Source organism: Carcharodon carcharias, chromosome 10, assembly GCF_017639515.1.
Source record: "Carcharodon carcharias isolate sCarCar2 chromosome 10, sCarCar2.pri, whole genome shotgun sequence".
NCBI lineage: Eukaryota > Metazoa > Chordata > Chondrichthyes > Lamniformes > Lamnidae > Carcharodon > Carcharodon carcharias.
Window position 1 is genome coordinate 149,608,803 of NC_054476.1, and position 26,593 is coordinate 149,635,395.

Sequence of the window (26,593 nt, forward strand, 5' to 3'; positions counted from 1 at the left end):
ACAATGCTTCCAAGTTTCACATCATCTACAATTTTTAAAATTGTACCCTGTACATCAAGGTCTAAGTCATTAATACAAATCAGGAAAAGCAAGGGTCCCAATACCGACCCCTGGGGAACTCCACCTTAAACCTTCCTCCAGCTTGAAAAACATCCATTAACCACCACTCTCTTTCCTGCCACTCGGCCAATTAGCCAATTGAATATCACCATGTTAAATTCAATTACACGCAGATAATCACCAATAAATCAATAACAAATTCAGGAGAAACTCATTACCAAGAGAATGGTGAGAATGTGGAACTCGCTACCACATGGTTGATCTGAATAGCTTGATACATTTAAGGGGAAACTGGATAAGCATGAGGGGAAAGGGAATAGAAGGAATTGCTGATAGTGAGAGATGAAGTAGAGTGGGAGGAAGCTCCTGTGGAGCATAAACACCAGCATGGACCAGTTGGGCTGAATGGCCTGTTCCTGAGTTTTAAATTAAAGGTAATTCCCTCCTGGTGTTTGTGTTACACTTCGCACTAACCACTGACTGCAGTTTAAATAAAGCAACAGGTTAGAGTGGAGCTGAAAACAACAGGTTGCTACAGGGAAGGAACTTTCTTGTTACATCGCAACATCGGCACCGTGTTATACCAGACATGGCGCATGGCGAGAAGATCACCCTTGCAGGAACAAACCTGAGAGAGACAGTATACCATGGAGACAAAGACCCTTGTCTGGTACCAGCGATGAAGGACTTCAGTTATGTGGAGAGACTTAAAAATGCTGTGATTCTTCTCTTCAGGGCAGAAATAGTTCAGGGGAGTTTATTTGATAGAGATATTCAAAGTTACATTGAGTTTTGATAGAGTAAGAAAGGAGAAACTATTTCTACTGACAGAAATCAGTAGCTCAGTGGCTAGATTGGCTCAGTGGCTAGCACTGTAGTCTCTAAGTGAGATGGTTCATAGAATCCAAGAACAATACAGTGCAGAAGGAGGCCATTGAGCCTGTCACAGAATCAGAGAATCTATAAAGTGCAGGAAGCCATTCAGCCCATCAAGTCTGCACAGGCTCTCTGAGAGACCATTCTACCTAGTCCCACTCCCCTGCCTTATCCCTGTAACCCTGCACATTGTTTATTTTCAGGTAGCAATCCAATTCCCTTTTCAATACCTCAACTGAACCTGCCTCAACCACCCTTTCAGGAACTTTGTTCCAGACTCCAACCACCCTCTGGGTGAAAACATTTTTCTTCACATCACTCTTACTGCTTTTACCGATTATTTTGAATCTATGGCCTCTAGTTCTTGATTGTCCTTTGAGTGGGAACAGTTTCTCACTATTTATCCTGTCCTTGCCCCTCAGGATCTTGAATACCTCTATCAAGTCTCCTCTCAGCCTTCTTTTCTCTAAGGAAAACCTCTCCAGTCTATCCTCATAGCTACAGCCCTTCATCCCTGGAGATTCTTATGAATCTCCTCTGTATCCTTTCCAATGCCTTCACATCCTTCCTCAAGTATGGCGCCCAGAACTGGATGCAGTACTCCAGATGAGGCCTAATTAATGTCTTATACATATTCAACATGACCTCCTTACTCTTGTAATCAATGCCCCTATTAATTAAGCCTAAGATACTATATGCTTTATTAACTGCTCTCTCAACATGCCCTACCGTCTTCAATGACATATGTACGTATACACTGAGGTCCCTCTGTTCCTGCACCTCCTTTAGAGTTTCTCCCTTTAATTTACACTCTCCATATTCTTCCTGCCAAAATGAATCACCTCACACTTCTCTGCATTGAACTGCATCTGCCACTTTTCTCCAGTCCTCTGGCAATTCTCCAGTCCTCTAGCACCACCCTGGGTGTCTAAAGAAGACTAGAAGATTATCACTAGTGCATCTGCAATTTCCACTCTCACTTCCCTCAGTAACCTTGGATGCATCTCCTCATGTCCTGGTACCTTATCTATTTTAAGTAAAGATAGTCTTTCTAACACCTGCTCCTTCTCAATTGTAAATTCTTCTAGCATACCAGTTACCTCCTCTCTCACCTCAGCCTGGGTAGCATCTTCTCCCTTTGTAAAGACAGATACAGAGTACTCATTTAATGCCTCCGCTGTTTGTCCTGCCTCCCTCCACGTGCAAGTCCCTTTTTTATCCCTAGTTGGCCCTACTCTTTTTTTTAACCATCCCTTTATTATTTAGATGCTTATAGGAGACCTTAGGATTCGGGGTGGGATTGGGTTTGCATAGGCTCTTTTGAAGAACAATCCAGTTAGTCCCACTCCCCGCTCTTTCCCTATATCCCCTGCAATTCTTTCTACTTCAACTATTTCTCCAATTCCCTTTTGAGGGTGACTATTGAGTCTGTATCCAACACCCTGTCTGGCAATACATTCCAAATCCTAACCACTCATTGTGTTAGAAAGTTCTTCCTCATGTTGCCTCTGGCCCCTTTGCCAAGATTGTGGGTTCAGGTCTAACTCCAGAGACTTGAGCACATGATCTAGGCCAACACGGTGGTGGAGTGCTGAGGAGGTGCGGCATCATCGGAGGTGCTGTTTTTCAGACGTTCTCGCAGGGCTAATTGAGGAAGACCAGATACCCTGTGGTGTCCTGGACAATATTTACCCCTTTACCAACATCACTGAATAAGAATATCTGATCATTATCTCATTGCTGTTTGTGGGAGCTTGCTGGGTGCAAATTGGCTGCAATCTTTCCTACATTATAACGGTGAGAACATTTCAAAAAGTACTTCATTGGCTGTGAAGCATTTTAGGACATCCTGAGCTTGATTTTCTTTATTTATTCATGGGTTGTAGGCTTCGCTGGCTAGGCCAGCATTTAATGCCCATCCCTAATTGCCGTTAGGAAGGGAGTTCCAGGATTTTGACCGAGTGACAGTGAAGGAACGGTGATATATTTCCAAGTCATTGGTGAGTGACTTGGAGGAGAACATCCAGGTGGTGGTGTTCCCATCTATCTGCTGCCCTTGTCCTTCTAGATGGTAGTGGTCATGGGTTCAGAAGGTGCTGTTGAAGGAGCCTTGCTGAATTCCTGCAATGCATCTTGTAGATGGTACACACTGCTGCTACTGTGCGTCGGTGGTGGAGGGATTAAATGTTTGTGGATGGGGTGCCAATCAAGCGGGCTGCTTTGTCCTGTATTGATGGAGCTGCACTCATCCAGACATGCGGGGAGTATTCCATCACACTCCTGACTTGTGCCTTGTAAATGGTGAACAGGCTTTGGAGAGTGTGGAGGTGAGTTACTTGTTGCACGATTCCCAGCCTCTGACCTGCTGTTGCAGCCACAGTATTTATATGGTTAGTCCAGTTCAGTTTCTGGTCAATGGTAAGCCCAAAGGTGTTGATAATGGGAAATTCAGTGAAGGTAATGCCATTGAATGTCAAGAGGTGATGGTTAGACTCTGTCTCGTTGGAGTTGGTCATTGCCTGACACTTGTGTAGTGCGGATGTTACTTGCCTCTTGTCAGCCCAAGCCTGGATATTGTCCAGTTCTTGCTGCATTTGGACATGGACTGCTTCAGTATCTGAGGAGTCGCAAATGGTGCTGAATATTATGCAATCATCAGTGAATATCCCCACTTCTGACCCTATGGCGGAAGGAAGGTCATTGATGAAGCAGCTAAAGATGGTTAGGCCCAGGACACTACCCTGAGGAACTCCTGCAGTGATGTCCTGGAGCTGAGATGACCCGACCTCCAACAACCACAATCACCTTCCTTTGTGCTAGGTGTGACTCCAACCAGCGGAGAGTTTTCCCCGATTCCCATTGACTCCAGTTTTGCTAGGGCTCCTTGATGCCACACATGGTCAAATGCTGCCTTGATGTCAAGGGCAGTCACTCTCACCTCACCTCACGTTGTGAAAGACACTATCTAAATGCAAGTCCTTTCTTTCAAATAATCCATATATGTATCACCAGGACAGTTTGGATGATACTTTTCATGGCTTATTGAACTAGTTACATAATGGAAATAGCCCATCAATGCTCAAACGCTGACAGACTGAGGGAAAACTGTGTGTCTGGGCCTGAGTCTGCATCACAGGCACCTAGCCCCCTCCCCCCACCCCACCCCCCCACCCCACCAGATGGACTGATGACACAGCTATCCCAGTCAGAGTTGTGCTCTTTCAGTTGTGATGACGTGGACAGAATGTGTGAGTGAAGTCTGGAAATGCAGAGCCCGCTGGAGTTAACGGAGTGGGGGTTGGGCTCTGAGAGGCAGTCTGTACCACTGGGCACTGCTAGGAGTGATGGAATCAGCAAGGGATTGTGATCCTGATTAACTGAAGCTTGTGGAACTGCAAGTGTTGGACTGTTGTGGACTGGGCTGTGGAGTGCCTGATGATTGAATAGTTTGTGTGCGTGGAACTGAGTCAAGGGCAGCTGCTGATTGAGGAAAGCTGTTGCCAGTATTGGGTGAATGCTTTCAGATTCCATGGGCAGGATTTTGGAAGGTGGGAAATTTGGCCAGTAGATGTGTAATTTCGGCGATGTCGGCCAGTTTGCCGGTGCCATCCTGCCTCCCCCTGGCCATTTTCCTGGAGGTCAGATTGGGGCAAAATAGCCACCCTCCCACAAGCGGTAGGTAGCTTATTAAAGTAATTAAAAGGCTAATTTAAGGTGATAGATCAGAGGCCAAGTGGAAATTTTCATCGGCCTGTGAGCTGCCTGTAGTTTCAGGAGCATGGCCTCTTGGCTGAGCAATTTAGTGGTGGGGGTGCAGGGCAGTGCTCCTGGATGACTTAGAGGGTCTCCCTGCCTACCTGGTCACAATGGTAGCCTGGCAGCTGTGGCCATTTTTTACTTCAAACGTTTTAAAAGTGCAGAGTAGATGCCTCACGATGGATGCACCCTCTCTCTCCCTTACCTGCAACGGCAGCTCCTTCAGAGCTGGCTGCCTCCTTTTGCCTATCCATCTGCAATTGGATGGCGAGCATGCTCTCTGGTCACTAACTGGCCAATCTGGGGAGAATTGATGTCGGGTTGCTGCTATTGATCGGGTGTGGGATCAGAACCTGCATTTGATGCAAACATCAGGGTCCCAACCCAAAATGGAAAATCCTCTCCCGTATCTTGCGAAACGTTTTCAGAAAGGGACTAAAATTACATTTAAAGAGTAGGAATAGACCAGGTGTTGGGAGGGTTCTTTCTTCCCAGGAGAAAGGTGGCTTCTAGAATATATCGCCCACTGGTGCAGTGGCCATTGATCCTCTCTATGCCTTGAAGATGGAGTTCTAGCTGGGACAGAAACTGGACTGTACAGGTACAGATGGCCCATGGCCCATGTGGTCTCCTGGACTGCTTTTGATTATCTACGGGTGGGGAGTCTGAGGGGAATTGTGATGTGCCTAACGTAACAATCCACAGTTCAGCTCAGCCTTCTTTCTGCTGGCTGCTGTCGCGACATTAGATAAGGGGAGCCCAGCAGGCTGGAGCTCACAGCAGAAAAACAGCCTCTTAATTTCGCAATCGTCGGCGTGACTTTGTTAATGGCTGGTTTAGGGGAGGTGGAAAATGTCATTCTGTTGGAGGCACTCTTCTCAGTTTTGTGCTTGGGCACAGTTATTGGCACATAGCTGGCGTTATGGCTGCCCTGGAGTGTTAGGCCCTAAGCACTGCAGTGACAAAGGAGAAAGCTGTTTGATTCCTCACTGTGACTTGGTACTGAGCTGCACAGGCTGATACATCTCCCTGCCCAATTGGTGATCCGGGTTACATTGATTGGTCTCTGCCGGGACAGCGGGTGAGGTTTGATGATTGGCCTGGGTCCCCGAGCTTGATCAGTGAGCCTTGCTGGAGAAGGTAAAGCACGAGGGCATATGTTGAGTGAGGTTAGGATCAGGTTTGGCTGGGGTTCTGACTCCAAACCCAGTAGCCCCCTAGCTGAACCATTGAGCGACTGTCCAGCCTACACATGACAACTGACCTTTGGATGGGGTACAGCAGGACGTCTCTTTCCTACATTAACAAAGTACTTCAGAGGCTGTGAAGTGCTTTGGATGTCCTGAGGCCATGAAAGGTGCTACACAAATGCAAGGCTTTCCTTTTGTGAGGTGCTGAACCTCAAGAGGCACCAAGGAGAGAAGGGGCAGCTTGATTGGTATCAATGAGGTTAGTTTAAGATTTTAACCTTAAAATTAGAGCTAGGCTATTAAAGCGTAAAATGAGGAAGCACTTTCTCACACAAAGGGTAGTGGAAATCTGGAACACTTCCTTCAAAAGGCTGTGGATGCTGGGAGTGAACTTAAATTTTACAAGATCAGAATCAATAGGTTTTTGTAGGGTAAGGGGATATGGAATTGAGGTTCTGATCAGTCATGGTCTAACAGTATGGTGGAACAGGCACAAGGTGCTGAATGGGGAAACATGGGGAAATGTTAAAAATTTCAAGATTATGAGAGGTCTGGACAGGGTAGATGGGGAGAAACTGTTCCCACTCGTGTAAGGATCGAGAATGAGGGGGCACAGATTTAAAGTAATTTGCAAAAGAAGCAAAAGCGATACGAGAAAAAACTTTTTTACACGACGAGTGGTTGGGGTCTGGAATGCTCTGCTTGAGAGTGTGCTGGAGGCAGTTCAACTGAGGCATTCAAAAGGGAATTAGTCTCTGATTTGAAAAGGAAGAATGTTCAGGGTAACAGGGAGAAGGTGGGGGAATGGCACTAGGAGAATTGCTCATTCAGAGAGCCGGTGCAGACATGATGGGCCGAATGGCCTCCTTCTGCGACATAACAATTCTGTGAATCTGCAAAAAAGTCCGACATGAATACAAACATCCTTCAAATCCTCCCTTTTCCTGATTCTATCTGAAAATGCGCCCAAAGCCCCAATCTCACCAGGTCATTAATGAACGGTTACCAAGCACCAGAAATATAATCAGAATGCATCTGTGTCGGTTCATCAGTTTAAGCTTCCTACTGAAACCAAATAAAATATTTGAAAATGATCTTTGTTTTGTTCATTTAATTCCGAAGGGCTTTCTGTGACAATGAATAATGTTACAGTACAGTAGCTAAAGGACACAGCAACAGTGTAATGGATACCAAGCAAAAGTCTGATGTACTTTGTGCCTGTACCTGAATCTAATGGATGATAATTGCTTATTTATGGAAGTCCTTCTGATTGCAGACCTATTATCTGAGCTCAGTGTATGTGTTTCAATGCACAATTTCACATAACGATGATTAAATAGCCCGATCAGTGGTAAATGTCACCGCACATTGTCCTTTCTGTTTACTAATTCGCAGTTTTCTTCCCAAACACCACTCCCATTTTGCCTGCGCCATTTCCAGCAAAGGGATAGCGACGCGTAGGGGGAGAGGATTCAAAGATGATTCTGGAATCCTTCCATGACCTCGCCCCTCACTGTCCCTATAGCCTCCTCTAGTCCGACAACCCTCGGTGCCCTTTTGCACATCATCCCCCAGGTCTCATCGCTCCACCATTTGAGGCCGTGCCTTCAGCTGCCTAGGCCCTAAGCACTGGCATGCCCCCCGCCCTTGGATCTCTCCCCATCTTCTCCTTCAAGATACTCCTTAAAATCTTCACCAGTCCCAATGTCCCTGGTGTAGCTCGGTGTTAAATTTTGTATGATAAATGCTCCTGTGATGCTCAATGGGCCCTTTCACAATGTTAAAGGTGCTGTGTAAATGCAAGATATTGTTGTGGTTCTTTTGTAACGAAGGGATACCCGCGGAGCTGAGCTGAATTTTCAGTGCCGAGGATTGACAGATGCCCAAGGTGCTTGGTGCCACTCTCACTCACAGTGAGCTGGCACATCAGCTGCCTCCACCCAGTCAAAGGAAAAAAATAACAACCACTCTTAATGAGCTATAGACGTCCCCTGTAGTTTCAAGCAAGGAAGTAAGACAGGGCCCAAAGAACAAAGAGCCAGGAATTCTGTCTTGGTGAGGAGAAGAGCCTCAGAATCATGAAGGCCACTCGAGAGGAATAAAAATTGGTTAAAAGGGAAAACAAAATAGAGTTAACGTTTCAGGGCTGCGACCCCTTACGGATCTGAAATACTAACCCTGTTTCTCACTTCACAGAGGCTGCCCCAGGCCTGCTGAGTATTCCCAGCATTTGCTGTTTGGGTTTCAGATTTCCAGGGGTGGAATCGCTTGGTTCCTCAGACAAACTCCTTGGCCCAAAGGCTAGGAAAGTGCGTCATTCAGATAGTTCTCTGGGATTCCGGGTGTTGCTGTCCGATTATTGGGCAGTGATCTGTTGTGCTAAATGATATGGACACTCAAATCGCATCCTTGCTGCCTCTGGGACATCGTCAGCAAAAGTTCGGATATTTGGGCAGCTGGTTATACAGAAGATGTTTATGCAGGCAGGGTACAGTCTGTGATAGGGTTAAACGTACATGGTCTGCAGATGGAATGGAGCCAAGAGGCTGAATGGCCTTTTCTCGCTCCACGCTCTCCCTCCCTCCCCTCATCCGAGAATCAGGAGCCTTTCCATTTCCTTTTCAAATGTTTCAAAGGCACCAGGGTTCCTGGCACCAGGTGGTGATTGGCATCAAGAACAAACAATGCAACAGGAGAGAGTAAGTAAGGTTGGTACAGTGAATCTGGATCATCTGACAGATTAATATTGACTTCTTAAAATATGACGACTCCCAAATTCCATTTCCCTTATCATCTTGAACTCTTTCCCAGTTGCTGGCATCAATTTTTTATGGTTTTCAGAAACGCACTGCAAATCCTTTCCTACTCAGTAACCCCTGCAGGCTGATCCATGGTTACAGTTATACAGGCGGAGGAGACCCAAGGCTCAATTAGAGCGGGAAGGGTGAACACAGTATCACAGGGAACCCCCATCTACATCTGGACATGAACCAAGGCTCCTTTCTGCTTAAGCATCAGGGACAAACCCAGATTTGGTTAGCATATTGTTTACTTTTGATTCCCTAGTGCTCCGTTTCAGGCAGTTTGGGAGGAAATGTTGTTTCTCTCAATCCAAGGGCATTAACCCATAAAACAGGCAACGCAAGGTAAGTGTCTGCCATGCTCACTACCATGCCACTAATCTAGGGTGGATGACAGATTGTTGCACACATGCCATCTATACTTGCTCTCATGCCAAGTGATCCTTGGCAGTCAAACCCACATGGACCACCATCAGCATCAGCAGAGAAAATATGACTCACTTCGATTCTCGACTCACCTCTACAGCCTTCCTCGTCCTCCTTAGGGGTTGGTGGGTCACATGGTTGACGGTCCACGGACCGAGTGACTGGTTGGCATAAAAGTCCATTGGATATTGATGCTGCCACTCGATCTCCTTGACGGCTACAGCTGCCTAAATACAGGGAAAGGAGACCAGAACATGTTGATACGCTTGGTCATAAATCTTGTACAGAAACAAAAGTACTAGCTTAATGCTCACTTAACTAGCTTAGCTAGCTGTATGGGCCTAACACTCACTCTCTTTCCCTTGGATGTTTGATCATTTTACCCCCTATTGTCCCCAGGTGAGGGGTTGGCTGGTCAGATTACCCTTTGCCAGGCCTTCTATTAATGGCTACCTCCTCCCAGACTATCAACAGCTACCTTTCTCTTAACCTTTCATGGGATATGAGCGTCGAGGGCATGTATTGCTCATCCCTAATTGCCCTTGAGAAGGTGGTGGTGAGCCGCCTTCTTGAACTGCTGCAGTCCACCTCGTGTAGGTACACCCACAGTGTTGTTTAGGGAGGCAGTTCCAGGATTTTGATCCAGCGACAGTGAAGGAACGGCGATGTAGTTCCAAGTCTTAATGGCGTGTGGCTTGGAGGGGAACTTGATGTTCACGGGCCTCAATTGCTGCTGTTCTCTATTTGATGGCGAGGAGTGGTGAGGGCTTCCCAGGCAGAAATTGGAAGCTTTCGGCCGCACCATCGTGGTGCAGATTGTCACTCTCCTGAGCTGGTTTTACCAAGTGGACGGCTGAACCGTCCTGGTGGGGGAGGGGTGGGTTGGGGGTGGGGGGAAGGGGCTGTTTGTCTATTTTTGGGGCCTGCTGCATTCTTGTCTCAATTACCAGTTGAAGAATGGCTGCCTCTTTGTGCTGGGGATTGTGAGTCATGCAAGACAGTGAAAGTTGGGTGTCACTGCAGAGGATTTATTCTGCTTATCTGAGTGAATCAGGTCTCCCTGTGTGACCTTTATTCTTCAGTGGTGCAGGCAGTGGTTATAATGAATGGACCTGGACTCCTGGCTGCTTTCTTTCTCTCATAGATAGCCTTATCCTGAATAATTGATATAATTAATCTTTTTATTTCATTTCCTCTCTGTGTGCAGTTAAAGCTTAATTATCAATTGTTTGCTGCAAATTACAATTGTGTTATTTCCCCTGTATTATTTAGCAATCGATGTTCTGTTTTCTGATTGATGTTCTGAGGATGCGTTGCGCACGATCTTTTTATATTTGTTCGTTTCTGAGTGAATTTTAAAAATAAAATATTTTCTTCCTTCTCTTAGGATCCCTGTTGAATCTGCTGTGGCGCTGTTCTCACATGCCAGTGCTGTTAGTCAGTTAGCTCGACAGCACTGGAGACCACAGACTGCATCATGGGGAATGTGTGTGTGTGTGTGTGTGTGTGTGTGTGTGTGTGTGTGTGTGTGGGGGGGGGGGAGGGAAAGAGAGGAGGAGGAGGGGTGGCCAATCCAGTCAGATTGGAGTTGCCAACTTTCCCAGGGTTGCCCTGGAGTCTCCAGGAATTAAAAGATTAACCTCCAGAGCAACCCAGGAGAAAAACCAAAGTGTCAGTTCAAAGCCCATGTTTAAAAAAAAACTTCAACCTCTTTAGTTTGGAACTATCAAGTATGGGGTCGGGGTGGGGTGGGGGGGTGGTGGCGGTGATGGGGGAAAGGAAAGGTTTGTACATTGCCAATCAAGAATCATCCAATTGGGTATTGAAGAATATTTGTTTTCCAATTGGAGAAGGAAGGCAGGGCATCGTGAGGATGGGCGACCAACGGCAGGAGTTTCGAGGCAGGGCACTGACAGCAGGAGGTCCATGTGATACCACCTCCAGGAATATGTCCAAGAGAGTTGGCAACTGTAACTCAGATTGGCATCACAGGTGGCACCGAGCTCTCACTATGACCGGCCGTCTCTAGTGCAAGATGAACCTGGACTCCTGGCTGCTATCTCTCTCTCATAGATGGCCCTATCTGACTGATATTGGGGGGAGACAGTGGCGCACTGGCAATGTCATTGGACTAGCAATCCAGAGGCCCAGGTTAATGCTCTGGGGACCTGGCAACTGCAGGAATTGAAATTCAATTAATAATCTGGAACATAAAGCTCGTCTCAGTGATGGTGACCATGGTAAAACCTCATCTGGTTCACTAATGTCCTTTAGGAAAGGAAATCTGCCACTCTTACCCAGTCCGGCCTACATGTGACTCCAGACCCACAGTAATGTGGTTGACTCTTAACTGCCCTCTGAAATCACCTAGCAAGCCACTCAGTTCAAGGGCAATTAAGGATGGGCAACAAATGCTCAGCGCTGCCCACATCCCGTGAAAAAATAAAAAATAGAGCTGCTTTTATCAAATGAGAAACAGAGTGGAAACATAGTCAGCGGCCAGCCCGAAACCCGGCGGCCACTCCGAAACCCAGCATCCCCCGCGAAACCAAGCATCCGCCTCGAAACCCAGCATCCGCCCCGAAACCCAGCATCCGCCTCGAAACCCAGCGGCCGCCTCAAAACCCAGCATCCGCCTCGAAACCCAGCATCCGCCCAGAAAACCTGCATCCGCCCCGAAACCCAGCATCCGCCCCGAAACCCAGCATCCGCCCCGAAACCCAGCATCCGCCCGGAAACCCTGCGGCCACCTCGAAACCCAGCATCCGCCCCGAAACCCAGCATCCGCCTCGAAACCCAGCATCCGCCTCGAAACCCAGCGGCCACCCCGAAACCCAGCATCCGCCTCGAAACCCTGCGGACACCCCGAAACCCTGCGGCCACCTCGAAACACAGCATCCGCCCCGAAACCCAGCATCCGCCTCGAAACCCAGCGGCCACCCCGAAACCCAGCATCCGCACCGAAACCCAGCATCCGCCCCGAAACCCAGCATCCGCCTCGAAACCCAGCATCCGCTCCGAAACCCAGCGGCCACCCCGAAACCCAGCATCCGCCCCGAAACCCTGCGGCCACCTCGAAACCCAGCATCCGCCCCGAAACACAGCATCCGCCCCGAAACCCAGCATCCGCCTCGAAACCCAGCATCCGCCTCGAAACCCAGTGGCCACCCCGAAACCCAGCATCCACCTCGAAACCCAGCGGCCACCCCGAAACCCAGCGGCCACCTCGAAACACAGCATCCGCCTCGAAACCCAGCAGCCACCCCGAAACCCAGCATCCGCCCCGAAACCCAGCGGCCACCCCGAAATCCAGCATCCGCCCCGAAACCCTGCATCCGCCTCGAAACCAAGCATCCGCCCCGAAACCCAGCATCCGCCTCGAAACCCTGCGGCCACCTCGAAACCCAGCATCCGCCTCGAAACCCAGCATCCGCCCCGAAACCCAGCATCCGCCCCGAAACCCAGCATCCGCCTCGAAACCCAGCATCCGCCTCGAAACCCAGCATACGCCCCGAAACCCAGCATCCGCCCCGAAACCCTGCGGCCACCTCGAAACCCAGCATCCGCCTCGAAACCCAGCATCTGCCCCGTAACCCTGCGGCCACCTCGAAACCCAGCATCCGCCCCGAATCCCAGCATCCGCCTCGAAACCCAGCGGCCACCCCGAAACCAAGCATCCGCCCCGAAACGCTGCGGGCACCCCGAAACCCAGCATCCGCCCCGTAACCCAGCGGCCACCTCGAAACCCAGCATCCGCCCCGAAACCCAGCATCCGCCTCGAAACCCTGCGGCCACCTCGAAACCCAGCATCTGCCTCGAAACCCTGCGGCCACCTCGAAACACAGCATCGGCCCCGAAACCCTGCGGTCACCTCGAAACCCAGCATCCGCCCCGAAACCCAGCATCCGTCCCGAAACCCAGCATCCGCCTCGAAACCCAGCGGCCACCCCGAAACCCAGCATCCGCCTCGAAACCCAGCATCTGCCTCGAAACCCTGCAGCCACCCCGAAACCCAGCATCCGCCTCGAAACCCTGCAGCCACCTCGAAACCCAGCATCCGCCCTGAAACCCAGCGGCCACCTCGAAACCCAGCATCCGCCCCGAAACCCAGCATCTGCCTCGAAACCCAGCATTCGCCTCGAAACCCTGCGGCCACCTCGAAACCCAGCATCCGCCTCGAAACCCAGCATCTGCCCCGTAACCCTGCGGCCACCTCGAAACCCAGCATCCGCCCCGAATCCCAGCATCCGCCTCGAAACCCAGCGGCCACCCCGAAACCAAGCATCCGCCCCGAAACGCTGCGGGCACCCCGAAACCCAGCATCCGCCCCGAAACCCAGAATCCGCCCCGAAACCCAGCATCCGCCTCGAAACCCTGCGGCCACCTCGAAACCCAGCATCCGCCCCGTAACCCAGCGGCCACCTCGAAACCCAGCATCCGCCCCGAAACCCAGCATCCGCCTCGAAACCCTGCGGCCACCTCGAAACCCAGCATCTGCCTCGAAACCCTGCGGCCACCTCGAAACCCAGCATCGGCCCCGAAACCCTGCGGTCACCTCGAAACCCAGCATCCGCCCCGAAACCCAGCATCCGCCCCGAAACCCAGCATCCGCCTCGAAACCCAGCGGCCACCCTGAAACCCAGCATCCGCCTCGAAACCCAGCATCTGCCTCGAAACCCTGCAGCCACCCCGAAACCCAGCATCCGCCTCGAAACCCTGCAGCCACCTCGAAACCCAGCATCCGCCCTGAAACCCAGCGGCCACCTCGAAACCCAGCATCCGCCCCGAAACCCAGCATCTGCCTCGAAACCCAGCATTCGCCTCGAAACCCTGCGGCCACCTTGAAACCCAGCATCCGCCCCGAAACCCAGCATCCGCCCCGAAACCCAGCATCCGCCTCGAAACCCTGCGGCCACGACGAAACCCAGCGGCCGCCTCGAAACCCAGCATCTGCCTCGAAAGCCAGCATCTGCCCCGTAACCCTGCGGCCACCTCGAAACCCAGCATCCGCCCCGAATCCCAGCATCCGCCTCGAAACCCAGCGGCCACCCCGAAACCCAGCATCCGCCCCGAAACCCAGCATCCGCCCCGAAACCCAGCATCCGCCCCGAAACCCAGCATCCGCCCCGAAACCCTGCGGCCACCCCGAAACCCAGCATCCGCCCCGAAACCCAGCATCCGCCTCGAAACCCTGCGGCCACCCCGAAACCTAGCATCTGCCTCGAAACCCAGCATCCGCCCCGAAACCCAGCATCCGCCCCGAAACCCAGCATCCGCCTCGAAACCCTGCGGCCACCTCGAAACCCAGCATCCGCCTCGAAACCCAGCGGCCACCTCGAAACCCAGCATCCGACCCGAAACCCAGCATCCGCCTCGAAACCCAGCATCCGCCTCGAAACCCAGCATACGCCCCGAAACCCAGCATCCGCCCCGAAACCCAGCATCCGCCTCGAAACCCAGCATACGCCCCGAAACCCAGCATCCGCCCCGAAACCCTGCGGCCACCTCGAAACCCAGCATCCGCCCCGAATCCCAGCATCCGCCTCGAAACCCAGCGGCCACCCCGAAACCCAGCACCCGCCCCGAAACCCTGTGGCCACCCCGAAACCCAGCATCCGCCCCGAAACCCAGCATCCGCCCCGAAACCCAGCATCCGCCCCGAAACCCAGCATCCGCCTCGAAACCCTGCGGCCACCTCAAAACCCAGCATCCGCCTCGAAACCCAGCATCTGCCCCGTAACCCTGCGGCCACCTCGAAACCCAGCATCCGCCCCGAATCCCAGCATCCGCCTCGAAACCCAGCGGCCACCCCAAAAACAAGCATCCGCCCCGAAACGCTGCGGGCACCCCGAAACCCAGCATCCGCCCCGAAACCCAGCATCCGCCCCGAAACCCAGCATCCGCCTCGAAACCCTGCGGCCACCTCGAAACCCAGCATCCGCCCCGAAACCCAGCATCGGCCCCGAAACCCTGCGGTCACCTCGAAACCCAGCATCCGCCCTGAAACCCAGCATCCGCCCCGAAACCCAGCATCCGCCTCGAAACCCAGCGGCCACCCCGAAACCCAGCATCCGCCTCGAAACCCAGCATCCGCCTCGAAACCCTGCAGCCACCCAGAAACCCAGCATCCGCCTCGAAACCCTGCGGCCACCTCGAAACCCAACATCTGCCTCGAAACCCAGCGGCCACCTTGAAACGCAGCGGCCACCTCGAAACCCAGCATCCGCCTCGAAACCCTGCGGCCACCTCGAAACCCAGCATCCGCCTCGAAACCCAGCATCCACCCCGAAACCCAGCGGCCGCCCCGAAACCCAGCGGCCACCTCGAAACCCAGCATCCGCCCCGAAACCCTGCAGCCACCCCGAAACCCAGCATCCGCCCCGAAACCCAGCATCCACCTTGAAACCCAGCATCCGCATCGAAAACCAGCATCCGCCTCGAAACCCAGCGGCCACCTCGAAACCCAGCAGCCACCTCGAAACCCAGCATCCGCCTCGAAACCCAGCCTCCGCCCCGAAACCCAGCATCCGCCTCGAAACCCAGCATCCGCCCCGAAACCCAGCGGCCACCTCGAAACCCAGCATCCGCCCCGAGAACCAGCATCCGCCCCGAAACCCAGCATCCGCCCCGAAACCCAGCATCTGTCTCGAAACCCAGCGGCCACCCCGAAAGGCAGCATCCGCCCCGAAACCCAGCGCCCCCGAAACCCAGCATCCGCCCCGAAACCCAGCGGCCACCTCGAAACCCAGCATCCGCCATGAAACCCAGCGGCCACCTCAAAACCCAGCATCCGCCCCGAAACCCAGCATCCGCCTCGAAACCCAGCATCCGCCCCGAAACCCAGCATCCACCTCGAAACCCTGCGGCCACCTCGAAACCCAGCATCCGCCTCGAAACCCAGCATCCGCCCCGAAACCCAGCATCCGCCTCGAAACCCTGCGGCCACGTCGAAACCCAGCGGCTGCCTCGAAACCCAGCATCCGCCTCGAAACCCAGCATCCGCCCCGTAACCCTGCGGCCACCTCAAAACCCAGCATCCGCCCTGAAACCCAGCATCCGCCCCGAAACCCAGCATCCGCCTCGAAACCCTGCGACCACGTCGAAACCCAGCGGCCGCCTCGAAACCCAGCATCCGCCTCGAAACCCAGCATCCGTCCCGTAACCCTGCGGCCACCTCGAAACCCAGCATCCGCCCCGAATCCCAGCATCCGCCTCGAGACCCAGCAGCCACCCCGAAACCCAGCATCCGCCCCGAAACCCAGCATCCGCCCCGAAACCCTGCGGCCACCCCGAAACCCAGCATTAGCCCCGAAACTCAGCATCCACCTCGAAACCCTGCGGCCACCTCGAAACCCAGCATCCGCCTCGAAACCCAGCATCCACACCGAAACCCAGCATCCGCCCGGAAACCCAGCATCCGCCTCGAAACCCTGCGGCCACCTCGAAACCCAGCATCCGCCCCGAATCCCAGCATCCGCCCCGAAACCAGCATCCGCCTCGAAACCCAGCATCCGCCTCGAAACCCAGCATCCGCCTCGAAACCTGCAGCCACCTCGAAACCCAGCAACCGCCCCGAAACCCAGCATCCGCCTCGAAACCCTGCGGCCACCTCGAAACCCAGCATCCGCCTCGAGACCCTGCGGCCACCTCGAAACCCAGCATCCGCCCCGAAACCCTGCGGTCACCTCGAAACCCAGCATCCGCCTCAAAACCCTGCGGCCACCTCGAAACCCAGCATCCGCCTCGAAACCCAGCATCTGCCCCGAAACCCAGCATCCGCCCCGAAACCCAGCATCCGCCCCGAAACCCAGCATCCGCCTCGAAACCCTGCGGCCACCTCAAAACCCAGCATCCGCCTCGAAACCCAACATCCGCCCCGTCACCCTGCGGCCACCTCGTAACCCAGCATCCGCCCTGAATCCCAGCATCCGCCTCGAAGCCCAGCGGCCACCCCGAAACCCAGCATCCGCCCCGAAACCCTGCGGCCACCCCGAAACCCAGCATCCGCCCCGAAACCCAGCATCTGCCTCGAAACCCTGCGGCCACCTCGAAACCCAGCATCCGCCCCGAAACCCAGCATCCGCCCCGAAACCCAGCATCCGCCCCGAAACCTAGCATCCGCCTCGAAACCCTGCGGCCACCTCGAAACCCAGCATCTGCCTCGAAACCCAGCATCCGCCCCGTAACCCTGCGGCCACCTCGAAACCCAGCATCCGCCCCGAATCCCAGCATCCGCCTCGAAACCCAGCGGCCACCCCGAAACCCAGCATCCGCCCCGAAACCCAGCATCCGCCTCGAAACCCTGCGGCCACCTCGAAACCCAGCATCCGCCTCGAAACCCAGCATCTGCCCCGAAACCCAGCATCCGCCCCGAAATCCAGCATCCGCCTCGAAACCCTGCGGCCACCTCGAAACCCAGCATCCGCCCCGAAACCCAGCGGCCACCTTGAAACCCAGCATCCGCCTCGAAACCCAGCATCCGCCTCGAAACCCAGCATCCGCCCCGAAACCCAGCATCCGCCTCGAAACCCTGCGGCCACCTCGAAACCTAGCATCCGCCCCGAAACCCTGCGGTCACCTCGAAACCCAGCATCCGCCTCGAAACCCAGCATCCGCCTCTAAACCCAGCATCCGCCTCGAAACCCAGCATCCGCCCCGAAACCCAGCATCCGCCTCGAAACCCAGCATCTGCCTCGAAACCCAGCCTCCGCCCCGAAACTCAGCATCCGCCCCGAAACCCAGCATCCGCCCGAAACCCAGCATCCGCCCCGAAACCCAGCATCCGCCTCGAAACCCTGCGGCCACCTCGAAACCCAGTATCCGCCTCGAAACCCAGCATCTGCCTCGAAACCCTGCGGCCACCCCGAAACCCAGCATCCGCCTCGAAACCCAGCATCCACCCCGAAACCCAGCGGCCACCTCGAAACCCTGCATCCGCCTCGAAACCCAGCGGCCGCCCCGAAACCCAGCGGCCACCTCAAAACCCTGCGGCCGCCTCGAAACCCTGTGGCCACCTCGAAACCCAGCATCCGCCTCGAAACCCAGCATCCGCCTCGAAACACAGCATCCGCTTCGAAACCCAGCTGCCACCTCGAAACCCAGCATCCACCCCGAAACCCAGCATCCACCCCGAAACCCAGCATCCGCCCCGAAACCCAGCGGCCACCTCGAAACCCAGCGGCCACCCCGAAACCCAGCATCCGGCCCGAAACCCAGCATCTGCCTTGAAACCCAGCATCCGCCCCGAAACCCAGCGGCCGCCTCGAAACCCAGCATCCGCCCCGAAACCCAGCGGCCACTCCGAAACCCAGCGGCCACCTCGAAACCCAGCATCCGCCTCGAAACCCTGCGGCCACCTCGAAACCCGGCATCCGCCTCGAAACCCAGCATCCGCCCCGAAACCCAGCATCCGCCCCGAAACCCAGCGGCTACCCCGAAACACAGCATCCGCCCCGAAACCCTGCGGCCACCTCGAAACCCAGCATCCGCCTCGAAACCCTGCGGCCACCTCGAAACCCAGCATCCGCCTCGAAACCCAGCATCCGCCCCGAAACCCAGCGGCCACTCCGAAACCCAACATCCGTCTCGAAACCCAGCATCCGCTTCGAAACCCAGCGGCCACCCCGAAACCCAGCATCCGCCTCGAAACCCAGCATCCGCCTCGAAACCCAGCGGCCACCCCGAAACCCAGTATCCGCCTCGAAACCCAGCATCCGCCTCGAAACCCTGTGGCCACCCCGAAACCCCGCATCCGCCTCGAAACCCTGCGGCCACCTCGAAACCCAACATCCGCCTCGAAACCCAGCAGCCACCTTGAAACCCAGCGGCCACCTCGAAACCCAGCATCCGCCTCGAAACCCTGCGGCCACCTCGAAACCCAGCATCCGCCTCGAAACCCAGAATCCGCCCCGAAACCCAGCGGCCACCTCGAAACCCAGCATCCGCCTCGAAACCCAGCATCTGCCCCGAAACCCAGGATCCGCCCCGAAACCCAGCATCCGCCTCGAAACCCAGCATCTGCTCTGAAATCCAGCATCCGCCCCGAAACCGTGCAGCCACCCCGAAACCCAGAATCCGCCCCGAAACCCAGCATCCGCCTCGAAACCCAGTGGCCACCCCGAAACCCAGCATCCGCCCCGAAACCCAAAGGCCACCCCGAAACCCAGCATCCGCCCCGAAACCAAGCGGCCACCTCGAAACCCAGCATCCGCCCTGAAACCCAGCGGCCACCTCGAAACCCAGCATCCGCCCCGAAACCCAGCATCCGCCTCGAAACCCAGCATCCGCCCCGAAACCCAGCAACCGCCTCGTAACCCTGCGGCCACCTCGAAACCCAACATCCGCCCCGAAACCCAGCATCCGCCCCGAAACCCAGCATCCGCCTCGAAACCCTGCGGCCACGTCGAAACCCAGCGGCCGCCTCGAAACCCAGCATCCGCCTCGAAACCCAGCATCCGCCCCGTAACCCTGCGGCCACCTTGAAACCCAGCATCCGCCCTGAAACCCAGCATCCGCCCCGAAACCCAGCATCCGCCTCGAAACCCAGCGGCCACCCCGAAACCCAGCATCCGCCTCGAAACCCAGCATCCGCCTCGAAACCCTGCGGCCACCCTGAAACCCAGCATCCGCCTCGAAACCCTGCGGCCACCTCGAAACCCAACATCCGCCTCGAAACCCAGCGGCCACCTTGAAACCCAGCAGCCACCTCGAAACCCAGCATCCGCCTCGAAACCCTGCGGCCACCTCGAAACCCAGCATCCGCCTCGAAACCCAGCATCCGCCCCGAAACCCAGCGGCCACCTCGAAACCCAGCATCCGCCTCGAAACCCAGCATCTGCCCCGAAACCCAGGATCCGCCTCGAAACCCAGCATCCGCCCCGAAACCCTGCAGCCACCCCGAAACCCAGCATCCGCCCCGAAACCCAGCATCCACCTCGAAACCCAGCATCCGCCTCAACCAGCATCCGCCTCGAAACCCAGCGGCCACCTCGAAACCCAGCGCCACCTCGAAACCCAGCGGCCACCCCGAAACCCAGCATCCGCCTCGAAACCCAGCCTCCGCCTCGAAACCCAGCATCCGCCCCGAAACCCTGCGGCCACCTCGAAACCCAGCATCCGCCCCGAAACCCAGCATCCGCCCCGAAACCCAGCATCCGCCCCGAAACCCAGCATCCGCCTCGAAACCCAGCATCCGCCTCGAAACCCAGCGGCCACCCCGAAACCCAGCATCCGCCCCGAAACCCAGCGGCCACCCCGAAACCCAGCATCCGCCCCGAAACCCAGCGGCCACCTCGAAACCCAGCATCCGCCTCGAAACCCTGCATCCGCCTCGAAACCCTGCGCAGTTTGTGGGTGGGGGAGGGCATATTAGTTGGCAATTCTAGTTGGATATATTCCAGGAAGATTCAATCACATGACCTCCACAACTGCCCCATCTCCACTCTCCCGCCATTGGCTGCTTGACATGGTGAACCCCACCACCTCCCCCCATTTATCCCAGTCTCAAAAAAAGACTTGCACTTACTTAGCGCCTTTCATGACCCCAGGGCGTCCCAAAGTGCTTTACACGCAATTACTTTTTGAAGTATGGTCCAGTTGTAATGTCAGAAGCGCAGCTGACAACTTGTGCAAAGCAAGAACAAGCAAACAGCCTTCTCACTCCGAATGGAGAATGAACGGATTCCCCCACTACAGCTCATCTCCAATACTTTTTCAATTAATGAATCAAAGAAAACGGAAGAAACATGCGATTTGTTTTTTAAAAATTCGTTCATGGGATGTGGGAGTCACTGGATAAGCCAGCATTTACTGCCCATCCCTAACTGCCCTTGAGGTGGTGGTGAGCTGCCTTCTTGAACCGCTGCAGTCCATGTAGTGTAGGTACACCCACAGTGCTGTTAGGGAGGGAGTTCCAGGATTTTGACTCAGCGACAATGAAGGATGTATTTCCAAACCAGGATGGTGAGGGGACTTGGAGGGGAACTTGCAGGTGGTGGTGTTCCCATTTATCGGCTGCCTTTGTCCTTCTAGATGGTAGTGGCTGTGGGTTTGGAAGGTGCTGTTGAAGGAGCCTTGAATTGCAATGATTTTTTCTTCTGTCAGAGGACCTGGAGATCCCTGGAGACGACAACCCTGTCCCAGGCAGTCCTGGAGGGTTGGCAGCCCTCGAGGGTGGAAGGTCAGGGGTCATTACAGGTTCCCGTGTGATGTCTGCAATTCTGAACTGCTTCCCAGCAGTGAAGGTTGCAGGTTCTCCTCCCTTCAGAGATAGGAAGAGCTTACATCGTCATCACAGGAGATGGCAAGGGTTGAATCTCGGTGAGATACTTAACAGGCACTTAACAGATACTTCACAGCATTAAGCTCTGAATTCCTAGGCCTTCTTTAATGGACTTTCTGCCTGGATGAGAAAAAAAATGTTTTCTTTTTTCCTTGGTGTTTGCGAGAATGAGTTGCAAGCACACCTTTTAAATATCAGCTGTGGCTCAGTGCGTAGCACTCTCACCTCTCAGTCTCAAGGTTCTGGGTTCAAGTCCCACTTCAGGGCTTGAGAACAAAAATCAAGGTTGACACTCCAGTGCAGTACTGAGGGAGTGCTGCACTGTTGGAGGCGCCATCTTTCAAATTAGATGTTAAACCTGCTTGGGTGGATGTTTATGATCCCAGGGCACTATTTCGAAGAAGAGCAGGGGAGTTCTCCCTGGTGTTTTGATCAATATTTATCCCTTAATCAACATCACTAGAAACAGATTATCTGGTCATTATCACGTTGCTGTCTGTGGGACCTTGCTGTGTGTAAATTGGCTGCTGTGTTTCCTACATTACAACAGTCACTACACTTTACAAGGACAGTAGTTAACTGGCTGTAAAACACTTTGAGATGTTCAGTGGTCATGAAAAGCGTTATATAAATGCAAGTCTTTATTTTTTAAATGAACTCGATCTCCTCTAATAATCTGGCGCACATTTCTGCTGGTTCAACAGGCTGGGATCGATCCCTGGTAACTGATCCTACCTGGTGTATCAGTAAAGGGGTCACTGCCATTACTATTGACTTCAGCATCTTCTAGGTTAGGGAGGGGAAAATTAGTCTGGTTCCCCACTCCTGATCGCTGCCCATCGCCCCTACTGCCAGGAGACGTTTATGAAAGTCAGTCGAGGGCAGGATTGGGCCTGTGTGTGATACCTCTCTGAGTCAACCAGCTTCTGGTACTCACTGTTAAGGTTGACACCAGGAGAATGGCCCCTTGGGTGGGGTACCAAAGGAGGGCTTCTGGCAAGAAGCCAAGGATCAATAAGTTAAAAAATAAGGAAAACAAAGGCTCTGAATCTGAAATGAATCACTTGCGAGACAGGCAGCAGCTGCTGGTGGGTTGTACGGTCTTTCTCATTGCGTTTGGGATTGTTGGCACAGGCACGATGGGCCCAATGGCCTCCCTCTGCGCTGTATGATTACAATTCACTGATCTATGACACCCACAAGATACTCAGAATGCTGATCCTGTCAGGCGCTGAGATCCTGGCAGACCCCACCATCCTCTCCATAGCTCGGGGGGGTGGGGCAGACTTTCCCAGCACCTGATACCGCAGCTAGGGTGTTAACCCGGCCACCTACCTCATACGGCGTGAGCAGGGGTTTGGGAAAAGCCTTTCCCCAGTCGATGGAAAGTCTCGGACAGGCGACCTGCACCCACCTGGAGAAAGAACAAAGCAGCATGCTGATCGAAGGTCTCCTTCACAAAGCAGTGGGTAATATCACACACAGACAACAATAACAACAACTTGCATTTATATAGCACCTTTAGCATAGTTAAACATCCCATAACATCCTAATAACAGAATGAATCACCAGCTTATGAACACAAAGACTGATTAAAAGATGATAAATTAAACCCCAACTCTAATGGCAACTTACACCTATACCAGGCTTTTAGATTACTAAAATGCCCATGGTGCTTCACAAGAGCATAAGCCAGACAAAAATTTGACACTGAGCCAAAGGAGGAAGCATTAGGCGAGGTGACCAAAATCTTGTTAGAGGAGGGAGGTTTTAAGGAGAGTCTTAAAGGAAGAGCAGGAGGCAGAGAGGTTTAGGGAGCGAATTTCAGATGGACGCTGAAGGCACGGCCAACGGTGGGACAAAGCAAATGGAAGATGGACGAGAGACCGGGATTGAAGGAGCTCAGACATCTTGGAGCGTCGCTCAGCTTGCAGGGCTGGGGGAGGTTACAGGCATAGAGGATCCTCCCTCCCTGCAGGGATAGGACTCTCTCTCTTAGGTTGAGGTTGAAGCTCAGCATTACGTCCCCACCCCTTCCAAAACAGAGCAAGCTGCCCCATCAAACAGCACCCGTTGCTCAACTCCCTGTCCTGAACTTGTCTCTCACTTTAGCTGCGAGGTTTGGCGGTGACTGTATCTATCCCCAATTTATTCCCCAGGTAGGGGGACCAGGAGAAGGTTCTGAGAAGGAAGTTGGGCACTTAAAATGGTCATGGAATCAACCAGCTCCCTGCAGACGCCAAATATTTCAGAGGCTAATTTAATGGTGCCAACTGTAATCAGGCAGTAAATCATTTTTAGTGCTACAACCTTGAGAGCAGGCAGCTCTTGAATATTTTATACCGACTGTCTGCAAAGTTACTGGACATAGAAGAAACACACAACATCCTTCTGGGTTTCCCCCAGGGACCTGGGCTTGTTTGATCCTTGATTCCCCAGTATTGTGTGTCCTGGTTGTAGAGACACTGATACTATTTAAATGAGCTGTTGGGAGGTGATTATGTGTGTTTTATTTACGGCCCTAATCCAGTGCTCTCGCTCAGGGACTATCCATCTCACAGGGAGCCAGTTAGTGGGGTGATCCATCCCTTTTCGTGTTTTAATTTTGAAAATTCCCTCCTGTCTCCTGACTGAGGTGAGGTTCCACAAGCACTTGGGCCAGGCTTCATTAGGATTGCCAACTGTGATGAAATGTATTCCTGGAGGTTTCGTCACATGAATTTCGCCTACGCTCCAGCCATTAGTTGGCCAACAAATCCATCCTTGTGACGCATTGCCTTTCTACGCCAATTAGAAAGCAAAAAGACACATTACCCAATTGGACAATGCTTGACTGCCAGCCAAACTATCTTTTGGCCCCTGTTTTCAATATTTTTATGTCTGGTAAAAAGAAAATGACAAAAAAAAATCCAATCTTTTTTAATGTCTTGATGATTTTTCTCCAGGGCTGCACACAGCTGTAGCCTGGAGATTGATCTTCAACTCCTGGAGACTCCAGGCCAATCCTGGAGGGTTGGCAACCCTAGGCTTAATGGGCTTGATGCTGCTGCTGTTGCATGTAGCTGCTCCTACTAAGAGATCTGCCCTCATGGGATGTCACACTCGTCTGTCTTGCACCATCCTCCTGTTTCCCCTAACAGAGAGGTCAATTACCAGGGGGCATAGATTGAAGGTGGTAGGTAGGAGGATTAGAGAGGACATGGGGAAAAACTTCTTCACCCTTTTAGGAACTAGAGGTGGTTTTAAGTAATTTATATTTGTATTTGTGGGCGTTAGGAACAAGATATAACTTTAAGTTTAATATTTAAAAAAAATTGTGTGTTGAGAAAGGTGAAACCTATGTCTTGTTTCATTTAGAGTTTTTCTCTTGGAGAATGATGCCTGCAAGTCTGAGGGTTTGTTTGTATACCTGTATCTTAGTGACATGTTACGACCCTGGAAGTGGCTCAGGGAAGTTAAAACAAAGTAGGGTACACTGCGCTGTTGCCTAGCAACAGGGGGGCCCATGGAGACAGAGAAAAACAGAAAAGCAGTTTGAATTCAGTTGATAACCATTCCAGAGAAACTGCCAGAGAAGGCAGGAAGGGAACTGTAGGGAGCTGGTCCTGGAAGAGAAACAGAAAGTCCTAGAAACCAGGGAGTGGGGACAAAAGAAATTTCCAGGAAGACAGTTAAGTCAAGGAATGAGATCAGGAATCAGGAATAGGTCCTGTTTGGTGGAAGTGAAAGCAAGGAGAAGACGGAAAGGCTCTGAAGAGAGAAAGCTGCTGGAAACAGAATCAAAGCAAAGTGGGCTTTCGAGAAGCCAGAAGATCTGAGGAGACAGTCAAAGGTTGGTGACTCATTACTATGGGTATGTGAAGCAGTGGTGTTCTGTTGGCATGGCTGAGTATCTGAGGGAGAGTGCATTGGAAGGGAAAGCTTGAATGCATGTGGCAATTAGGGAAGAGGAACATTGGAAGGAGAGATCGAAATCTTGAAGGTGGACCCTTGTGGCAGACGTCCAATAGAAACCGTCGTTTGGGAGAAGATTCCAAAGCGACTTCTTCAAGAGTGGAGATTGGAAGCCCTCGTACGAAAGACGGGGTTCAGCGAGACTGGTTGGCTCATGGTGACAAACGTCCCACTGTGGTAGGGGTGGGGGAGGGGGGGTGTTGATGCGGGCTCCATAGCATCCGTTTGGGGTGGCATCCGTCACTTAATTTCAAAGTGTGGTGTGTCTGATTAGTGGTCGCCTATTGGTTTACATGGACCGTGTACTTACTGTGAACATGACAGTATAAGGTAGATTTTGTAACTTGTGTTATTCTACGAATCTGTATATATTTAAGGATGAAGGAGAATTGTAATATAGTTCATCTTTTCTTGTTTAATAAATGTTTTATTCTTTTATTAAAAGTTCATCAACTGACTCCTGTGACTCTGTTCAGCAGCCACCTTCCACATTTCTAAACAAAAAATAAAAGTTAGGATCTATCAAGCCAGGTTCCACCCTGGGAGCTGACTTGTCCAGTAGTAACATTAGCTGGGATCATAACAACCCAGAGGGTGGTAGGTGTCTGGAATTCGCTGCCTCGTTTGGTGCGGGAGGCACAAAGCCTCAATTCATTTAAAAGGTACCTGGATCAGCACCTGAAGTGCTGTAACCTGCAAAGCTACGGACCAGATGCTGGAAGGTGGGAACAGAAAGGGCGGCTAATTCTTTTCTTATTTTTTTCTTTCTCGGCTGGCGCAGAAATGATGGGCTGAATGGTTTCTCTCCGTGCCGTATTTTCTATGGTTCTACATCCATCGTCACTCGTCTGCAACCGCACTGTGGCATCCATCATCCAACTATCCCTCTCTTTCTGCTGCCCTCCACTTTGCCCTCTAGCAGAGGTCCCTGTAGCTTCTCAGCTCTGATCAAATGGCCGAAACACTGGCAATTCTCCTTTCTGGATGTCACTTTTTAAGAGTTCTTTTTTGCTGTTCCGACTTCAAGCGTTTGTCTTACTGTCTGCTTATGGAATTTTAAGCCTATGTCTTAACATCCATATTTCAAAGCCTCTACTTCCTTCCACAGATTTTCACTTATTAACTTGATTCTAACTGGCTTTTTAACTGCAGAGGCATCACCCCACTTTTGCATGAATCGCTGGATTATAATCAGGAGCTGGAACGTCCCGGATGATTTTCCACTCCCCTACTCATCCCATCCATAATTC

The 26,593-nt window shown here is 52.9% G+C and overlaps 1 protein-coding gene across 2 annotated transcripts in view; it reads right to left on the reverse strand.

Annotated features, from left to right (window-relative positions):
- dph1 (diphthamide biosynthesis 1) overlaps positions 1–26,593 on the reverse strand; it is a 618,203-nt gene that overhangs the window by 20,930 nt on the left and 570,680 nt on the right. For both annotated transcript variants that reach the window (XM_041196491.1, XM_041196492.1), the window contains 2 exons: positions 22,725–22,803; positions 9,202–9,336 (listed from right to left, as the gene is read on the reverse strand). In XM_041196491.1, the coding sequence (XP_041052425.1) occupies positions 9,202–9,336; positions 22,725–22,803 (214 nt within the window). The remainder of the gene's footprint in view (positions 1–9,201; positions 9,337–22,724; positions 22,804–26,593) is intronic.